At 41.1% G+C, this 9,243-nt stretch overlaps 1 protein-coding gene across 1 annotated transcript; it reads left to right on the top strand.

Moving 5' to 3' along the window:
- Nucleotides 1-389: 389 nt before the first annotated feature.
- On the top strand, nt 390-3,028 carry LOC130971738 (auxin efflux carrier component 2). The gene is made up of 5 exons (XM_057897129.1): nt 390-1,560; nt 1,774-2,094; nt 2,174-2,331; nt 2,427-2,503; nt 2,703-3,028. Exons 1-5 carry the CDS (start codon nt 390-392, stop codon nt 2,767-2,769), a joined length of 1,794 nt encoding a protein of 597 aa, XP_057753112.1. The 3' UTR covers nt 2,770-3,028.
- The last annotated feature ends 6,215 nt before the right edge of the window (nt 3,029-9,243 follow it).

Consider the following 9,243-nt stretch of genomic DNA (forward strand, 5'->3'; position numbering starts at 1 on the left):
AGAGGACGTCATAAACTAGTTTTGATACATAAGCTAAGGCTAAGAGAGATTAAGACTATTGTTTACATTAAAATAATAGGATTCCCTTGGGAAGAAGATCTTTGCTGCAAGCGCAGATCACTGAATACTGCCCAATTCACATGTGCATGAACCACTACAATGCCGCCGAGTTAGTAGCCCTTAGCTTCTTCATACTATATTGCTACCACTTCATGGAAATTCCAACCCTTTCATTATTATTATTATTTAAACCACCCACTTGTTTGGTTTGCTTTATGTTTATATCATGTCATAATAAATAAATAAATTTGAAGGTATGTATCTATCTATAAGAGAGGCCTAAGAATAAAGATTTCAACCTCTTTATAATTATCCTTCTATCTACAAGCATGATCACGGGTAAGGATATTTACGATGTGTTTGCAGCTATTGTGCCACTCTATGTGGCTATGATCTTAGCATATGGTTCTGTTCGGTGGTGGAAGATCTTCACGCCGGACCAATGCTCCGGGATTAACCGCTTCGTTGCGGTCTTTGCAGTTCCACTCCTCTCTTTCCACTTCATCTCCTCCAATGACCCTTACGCCATGAACTACCACTTCATAGCAGCCGATTCTCTTCAGAAGCTTGTCATCTTGGCTGCGCTTTTTCTATGGAACACCTTCACAAAACACGGTACCTTGGATTGGACCATCACCCTCTTCTCACTCTCCACTCTCCCAAACACACTCGTCATGGGAATCCCTCTCCTCAAGGCCATGTACGGCGACTTCTCCGGCACCCTCATGGTCCAAATCGTTGTCTTGCAGAGCGTTATATGGTACACTCTCATGCTCTTCATGTTCGAATACAGGGGTGCTAAGCTTCTTATCTCCGAGCAGTTCCCGGAGACTGCAGGCTCCATCACCTCTTTCAGGGTTGACTCCGATGTGGTGTCCCTCAACGGCAGGGATCCACTGCAAGCGGATGCAGAGATTGGTGAAGATGGAAAGCTTCATGTTGTGGTGAAGAGATCAGGTGCTTCCTCCATGATATCTTCCTTCAACAAGTCTCATTTAACTTCCATGACTCCTCGAGCTTCCAATCTCACCGGCGTTGAGATCTATTCCGTTCAATCATCCAGGGAACCAACACCCAGAGCTTCCAGTTTCAATCAAACGGACTTCTTCGCCATGTTTAATGCAAGCAAAGCACCCAGTCCCAAACACGGTTACACCAATGGCGACTCCAAAGGAGCAACGCCGAGGACATCGAATTTTGAAGAGGAGATGATGATGAAGATGCATAATAAGAAAAGAGGAGCGAGAAGCATGAGTGGCGAACTGTTCAACTCTTCTTATCCGCCTCCGAACCCTATGTTTTCAGGATCTACAAGCGGCTTAAAGAAGAAAGATGGCGGCGGCAGTGGAACTACTCCTCCTAACAACAAGGAGTTGCACATGTTTGTATGGAGTTCAAGCGCTTCCCCAGTCTCTGAGGGGAATCTCAGACAAGCTGTTCATAGTGCTGCATCTACTGATTTTGATAAGGCGGTTACACCAGAGACTCTTGCCTCCAAAGGTAATAATTAAGAGTCGTTAAATAATTTGATAAATTTGTCTAAAGGTGAAAATTCAGGTGCAGTTCACTTTACATGAAGTTGATAGATCTAACGGCTTTCAATTATCAACTTCACGTGAATTGGAGTGCACATAAGTTTCCACCTAAGTGTATATATATTCAGATTTTTTAGAGAGTAGAGAGTGTAATGCATGAGTGCATGGATGCATGCAGCTGTGCAAGAGTTGATTGAGAACATGAGTCCAGCACGTAGAGAAGCGGAGATTGAGGAAGGAGTTGGGAAGAAGGTGGTGGAGATGGAAGAAGGAGATGCAAAGAAGAAGCAACACATGCCGCCGGCAAGTGTGATGACAAGGCTGATCCTCATCATGGTTTGGAGGAAACTGATTAGAAATCCAAATACTTATTCAAGCCTTTTGGGACTCACATGGTCTCTCATATCATTTAGATTTCACATAGAAATGCCGAGTATTGTAAAAGGATCCATATCTATACTCTCTGATGCAGGTCTTGGAATGGCCATGTTCAGTCTAGGTACTTGTCTTTGTCTCTTGTTCAAACCATTTAATTTCTTTGTATATTGTATGTTTTTGTTTAATGGTTTAATTTTCAGGTCTGTTCATGGCATTGCAGCCGAAGATAATTGCATGTGGAAAATCTGTTGCGGCGTTTTCTATGGCAGTTAGGTTCTTGACAGGTCCAGCTGTGATTGCTGCTACCTCCATTGGCATTGGTATTCGAGGAGTTCTACTGCATGTTGCAATTGTTCAGGTCAATGCATGCAATTCCCTACTACTACTAATAATAATATTATATATATATACTTGTTAATTAAATTATTATTAACTAAGCCATTGATTCATCAGGCTGCACTTCCCCAGGGTATTGTTCCCTTTGTGTTCGCCAAAGAATACAATCTCCACGCGGATATACTCAGCACTGCGTAAGTCGCATTTATTTTCCGGTAAAAATTCAAGTGCAATCAATTTTAACATAAAATTAATAATTAAGAGTTCATTAAATGAAAATTTAATCAAATCGATCAAATTATTTAACGGTTCTCAGTTATTGATTGCATATGAATTTTTTCAGTTAATTAATAATGTGATTATATTAATTAAGACTTAAGAATATATGTGCAGGGTTATATTTGGAATGCTGGTAGCATTGCCCATAACAATTCTTTACTACGTGCTCCTTGGACTCTAATCAGAATCTATCTACTTATCTTGGAAGAAACTAAACAAGTGTGTGATGTATGCTGTACAAGATATAATATATAGTAGTATAGTACTATTGATTCATATCAAAGTTTTGATTTTATTTGTTGCAAAATTTCTAGCTATTATAGATCAGTCTTAATTAGAGATGTTCACATTTTTATTTTGAATTTTGATAACACCAATATCAATGTAGCACATCGTATCAAGCAATTTAATATAAGAATTTTACTTTGGCTAGGTGATTAACGGAAGAGAATGGCCTCATTCTAAGTATTGAAATTAATTAAAAGCCTGAGCTCATGGCACGAAAACTCGTCATTAGCAGTAAACTCTACATTTTATACTAATATTAATCTTCACATTATTAAAATATACTCATTGACTTATGCATCGCCAATTCTATCATAGATGATAGAATAACATTCAACTCTAGTTTAGTCTTTACAAGCCATGTGACTTACATAGATGATAGTAAACGGCTCTAATTGGAGCAAAATTATTAATTCTTGCATGTTATTAATATCTGTAACAATTAATTTAACTGATAAAAAAAGATAATATCAATTGTTATATCTGTAATAATTATATGTTATTTCAAGCATTTTATTATGAAAACTTTTAAACATATGTACTGGTTGACCAACGCAAGGTTCTTGGAAATGATAGATAAGTCTAAAATCATTTGTATTTGGTACATAAGACAAAAATTATGCATTAATCAAAGTAATGAGATTAGATCAGAGACATGACATGTGTCCAAGTTCCTTATAATCTCACCAATATCATCCATGCTTATGAGCAGGAATCAGCGGTGTCTGTGCTTAAGATAGAATTTAAGAAACACACAAGTGAGCACCGTAATGAGATATATATAAAAATTAATTGAAACAAGAAGAATCAATTTGAGTTGTGAGTACAACATGTTGTGGATCACGTGCAACTCCAAAAGGGTGTCTTGTCCTTTTTATATTATTGCTAATATGAGTTCCAATTTGGAAGGTAGTAAGAGAAAAATGGATTGGCAGCATTATATTGCACATGAATGTTGTCCCTGTTCCAGGTACCTCTCAGACAATTATTCAATAAACAAAGTTTGTGTAAACAATGGTTTCGACAAGGAACTCTGGGCCCCATGTGGGGAACGCCCTCCTTGCCCGATTTATTAGTTAAGACATGACGCAAATATAAATATAATTTTGTTTTCTTTGTTAAATACAGATCCTGAATGATTAAGATTACAGACAGAAAAATTAGGTAGTCAAGAGATTCCTTTTGTAAGTAACTACAATTGAATGTCGTATGTTTAGATATTCAGTACTTTTATATCCGATAATGTGTCCAATTACACAATAAGGATAATTTACCATAATAAATAAACTGGCTTCCAATATTGTGAATATACACAATTTATAAAATAGATATTAAAATGTATTTTTTTTATAAACTATGTAAATTGTGACAGAAAATTTATGGTTTACAAATACACGTAAATCGTTATAGAGGTATCATGATTTATGTTTTAGGTCAAAATTAACATAATTTGCGATAGGGTGTCACGGTTTATGTGTGAATGAGTAGTGTGCATAAATCGCGACAGGAGTCCAACAATTTATGCGTTAGTAAAAATACGCTTCAGGATCTCGCGAATTATTCATTTGTGGTTGTTATAAGGTTTTTAGAGAGAGAAGGAGAGATTTTCTAGATAGAGAAAAAGAGACAAGTGTGGGTTGGTTGAGCTTGTTCGGGCCGGGATTATAACGGAGAAACGTAGTCTTTACAGGCTCAACGGCATTGCGCACGTTACTGGCAGTATAAACAAAAATGTTAGTTTGGTTATTTTTAGTTAATGTATTTTGTATGATATTTTTCCAAGACTTGTGATTTAGGTATTTAAATTTAAATTTAAATTATTATTTTAAAATCATAAAATTTAGTATTTAATTAATTTAAATTAAAATCTTGAATCATTTATGCAGGTTTTATTGAATTTTGTGATTAGAAAATAGGGACTGTATGTTACTTGTTTAAACTTTAATATTGTATTTTTTGTATTAGATTACTTTAAATTAGTGTTGGAATTTTCATTTGTTTGGTTTCTTCTATCACATGCTCCAACCGACTAGGTGTATTTATAGTGTCTGGAGGTAGCAGAACATGCCTCTACATGACAGGATCATGCCCTATCTGGAGAGGGCTAGTTTGTATCACTTGGCGAGGCTCAACGCGAGGTGGTTCTGGTTGGACGAGCCCTTAGTCAGCACTTTCATTGAGAGGTGGCGTCCTGAGACGCATACCTTTCATATGCCTTTTGGAGAGTACACTATCATGCTGCAGGATGTAGCATACCAGCTGGGGCTGCCAGTGGATGGTTTACCTGTGTCCGGGTGCCTTACAAATTTTGAGAAGCTTATAGACAAACCGCGTGGGAGTAATTTCAGGAACTGTTTGGCGAGCTTCCACAACAGAATAAGGTAAAACAGTATACAGTCTATTTCACTTGGTTTCATGAGAGGTTTAGGGTGCTGCCGGATGATGCTACAGAGAACACCGTATGCATATATGCACGAGCGTATATTATGATGCTGCTTTCCACTCAGTTGTTTGGTGACAAGAGTGGAAATCGGGTTCATATATGGTGGTTACCCTTTGTGGCGAGACTTGATGATATGTGCAGTTATAGTTGGGGTCGACAGCGTTGGCTTGGCTATATCGTTACATGTGTCGGGTGGCTAACAGAAATGTGACAAACTTGGCAGGCCCCCTGCAGCTACTGCAGTCATGGATTTTCTAACGGTTTTCTAGCCTCAGGCCGTGGGGATTCGACGCCTATTCCTTCTCATTGGCTTTCAGGTATACAAATCTGCACAGTTAGACTTGAACTTTAACTTTTTTTTATTATGGTTTTACCTGTTAACTAGGTCATTAGCAATTTATACATGTGTATAACATTGTATTCGTTCAGGTGGGCCAGCTACTTACCGACATCTAAACGCAAGGAGGAGAGAGTTATTCAGCGTCGCCTTTTGTTGGACCGCTTAGGTGATTGAGATGTAAGTTTATTCATTTTGTTTCCATATTTATATAGTAATTAACTATATATTTATTAGTTAATGGACTAACGAAGTGTTCTATCAACGTTTATAGATTGTTTGGGAGCCTTATGCTTCGCTTGACGTGATGGCCGTTGTTCATTCAGAGATTCTCATAGAGGAGCACTGTCAGTTATGGCGTGCATGTACTTGCTTGATATACTTCGCCGTCATTAAGCGACACTGGGTGGATAGGGTGCTGCCACAGATGGGTGGCGTTCAGCACGAGCTTGAGCCGGTTTCGAATTTAAACTGGCTCCATGCCAAGGATGGGAGGGGTGGGGACAGATGGTTCTTGAGCTACTATCAGGTATGGCACCTTAGTTGACAGAATAGGGTTGATTCTGTTCTGAGTATCCCCCGGGTACCTGATTCCGGGCCGTCGACAGACTTTCTGAGATGGTGGTATAGAGTGGTTCATAGGTTTCTATCGCCGGATTTCTTGATTTTTGATCCCAGGGCAGAGGAGATTAGTCAGGATGTTGTCTAGAGAGGTTCGTCACAGGCGCCTTCTAGGGTTCTGATGTCGGACGTGCCTGATAACAGGTGCATGGAGAGGCAACGACGCATTGGTACCCGGGCTATAGACCGGGAATGATGATGGCTGGATGACATGATTTAGGATGACACAGCTGGCGGCGAGGGAGTAGGACATGCTGATCACTGTGTCCGGCGTGGCCGTCCTCAGCGTCGGGGTGGTGCATTAGGGGTTGTATCTGGTGGTCCTGGTGATAGATCCACTGAGTAGGCAAGGGCGGGGTCCCAGGAGATTCCTTTTACATATGTTTCGAGCTCCCAGATATACCATGAGATCCACGGACAGATGTATGATGACCTGACGGGCCCGACTTTCACGATGGATATGACGATCACATCGACAGTTCACAATTCTATTCCGACTTTGCAAATCTCATCCAGGATGACGACCCTTCAAATTTTCAGCACCAGATCCCATAGGATCAGGTGCCGGAGTCCCAGCTCTAGATGGACGTTGTGCAGGGGTACCGCCCAGATATGAAGGAGATTCAGCGGTATCAGCCGCCGATGTCTAATCCTCAGGGGTATCAGCCCCAGCCACAGTTTCATGTAGACCTGAATGAGCTTGCTAGCAGCCCATATGATAGTTGGTTTAGCATGGGAGGGATGCCTCCATCTGCATATGGTATGGGTATACCCGTCGATCCTCCAGCACAGTAGCGCCAGAAGCCAGCCAGAGTGAGACGGGACGCTCGATGTGGTACAGGGCCGCATTTCCTAGGCGCATTCGAGGATGACTCTCACGAGGAGGATAAGGACAGGCAGGAGCCATAGCTGTTTATTTTATGTTTTCATTGATGATACCTATGTATGTCTGATTTGTCGTGTGCTTTTGTATTATGTGATGGTACTTAGTTTATTTCCATGGACTTATGTATGTGTGTTACATATGTTTTTATTTACCATGGACTTAGTTTATTTTATGTTTATGCACACTGCTCATTCACGCATAAACTGCTAGATCCTTATTGCTGTTTATACATACTGCTCATTCACACATAAACCGCGACACTCCTATCGCGGACTATGTTAATTTTGGCCTAGAACGTAAACTGTGATATCTTTGTAGCGATTTACGTGTATTTATAAACCGCGGATCTCCTGTCCCGGTTTATATAATTTATGAAAAAAATGCATTTTAATATCCGTTTTATAAATTGCGTATATTAATAATATTGAAAGCCACTTATTTATTATGGTCAATTGGCCACACAATAATACAGAATTTGATCCTATAATAAAATTGAAGCCAGAGAAAAATGAAAATTGTTCATACCCTGGCCCAAGAATAAAGGCCCAGGATCAAGCAAAAGACCTAACCCAAAGGGTTGGGCCTCTCCAGTACCAATCTTCATCCTATGAAGTCGGTACTCACCACGACCTGTCCCAAAGAAGTCGGGCACGAGAGAAGCTGGCGGCTAAACACTCATTCAAATGAGTAACTGTCCCTAAAATTTCTCTAACCACTTCATCGAGCCATATCTTAACCTCCCTAAGATAATGGGACGGTTAACACCCTAAAAATATGGCACTACTCCAACGGTGGTTATTGGCTCACCACTATAAATACACTGACACCCCTCAGGTATCTCTAAGCCCAATACTCTCTAGACCTGCTCACACCCTTGCTAACTTAGGCATCGGAGTGTCTTTGCAGGTACCACCCCCTCTCCTCGCACAAACAAGTCGGACGGAGCCTCCCGAGGTTGCGGATCCACTCGGAAACCTCTTCCTTCACACGTTTGGGCCAACCAACGCCATCCATTCTATTAATCTCCGGTTACCCACCGTAACATTGGCGCCGTTGCCGGGGACCCGAGAGATCATCCACCGATGGCGGACAGATCCCACGAAGAAGGTCATGTGGAGACAGATTCTGAGTAAGAGAATCTGGACACAGGCAATAACGATGTGGACTTCACCCTCCACCAGGAAATTGATAATCAGCACAGAGAAGGCACCTCCGGAGTAAAAAACCCGAAGGTAAACTCCTCAGAAGGGCGCGAGTCAGAAAAAGAAGGACCATCCCATGTAACTGAACTCATGGGATTAGTCCACAGCCGCCTGGAACAGTTAGAACAAGAGCGGGAGCGACAAAAGGAAACGGAAAAGAGCCTAAAAGAGGAGATGGAACGACGAAAAGAGTTAGAAAGAAAACTCTTAAAGTTAGAATCCTCCCTCAAAGGTCGCAACTCCCGTGATGAACAAGAAGAGCCGCCCTTAGGTGGGGAGGATCCTTTCAGCGAGGACATAATGAGAGCAAAAGTTCCGAGGAACTTCAAAACCCTGATATGGACCTCTATGACAGAACCACGGATCCAAAGCATCACCTAAGCAACTTCAAAAGTCGGATGTACCTAGCCGATGCTTCCGATGCTACGCGATGCAAAGCCTTCCCGACCACTCTATCGAAAGCAGCGATGAAGTGGTTCGATAGCCTCCCTCCGAGGTCGGTTACTAGTTTTGAAGACCTCTCAAGGAAGTTTTTGATGAGGTTCTCAATCCAGAAAGACAAAGTGAAACATGCACCGAGCCTCCTGGGAATAAAACAGGAGGTCGGAGAATCTTTACGAGCTTATATGGAAAGGTTCAACAAAGCATGTTTGGAGATTCAAGACCTGCCCACAGAGGCAGTCATAATGGGGTTAGTCAATGGACTCAGAGAAAGTCCCTTCTCGCAGTCCATATCTAAAAGACACCCCGTTTCTCTAAGTGATGTACAGGAAAGAGCTGAAAAGTACATCAATATGGAAGAAAACGCCAAATTGAGAGACCTGAGTTGGCGACCTGGGCCCCCTCCCTCAACAAAAGAGAGGGAAAGAGAAACCAAGAAA

Source organism: Arachis stenosperma, chromosome 1 (genome assembly GCF_014773155.1).
Source record: "Arachis stenosperma cultivar V10309 chromosome 1, arast.V10309.gnm1.PFL2, whole genome shotgun sequence".
Lineage (NCBI taxonomy): Eukaryota > Viridiplantae > Streptophyta > Magnoliopsida > Fabales > Fabaceae > Arachis > Arachis stenosperma.

Bases quoted from the DNA above. Each gene is read 5' to 3' on its own strand.
- LOC130971738 (XM_057897129.1), top strand. From the start codon at position 390: ATGATCACGGGTAAGGATATTTACGATGTGTTTGCAGCTATTGTGCCA. The intron at 1,561-1,773 runs GTAATAATTAAG...GGATGCATGCAG, and splicing joins AGAGACTCTTGCCTCCAAAG to CTGTGCAAGAGTTGATTGAG. The intron at 2,504-2,702 runs GTAAGTCGCATT...ATATATGTGCAG, and splicing joins GCGGATATACTCAGCACTGC to GGTTATATTTGGAATGCTGG.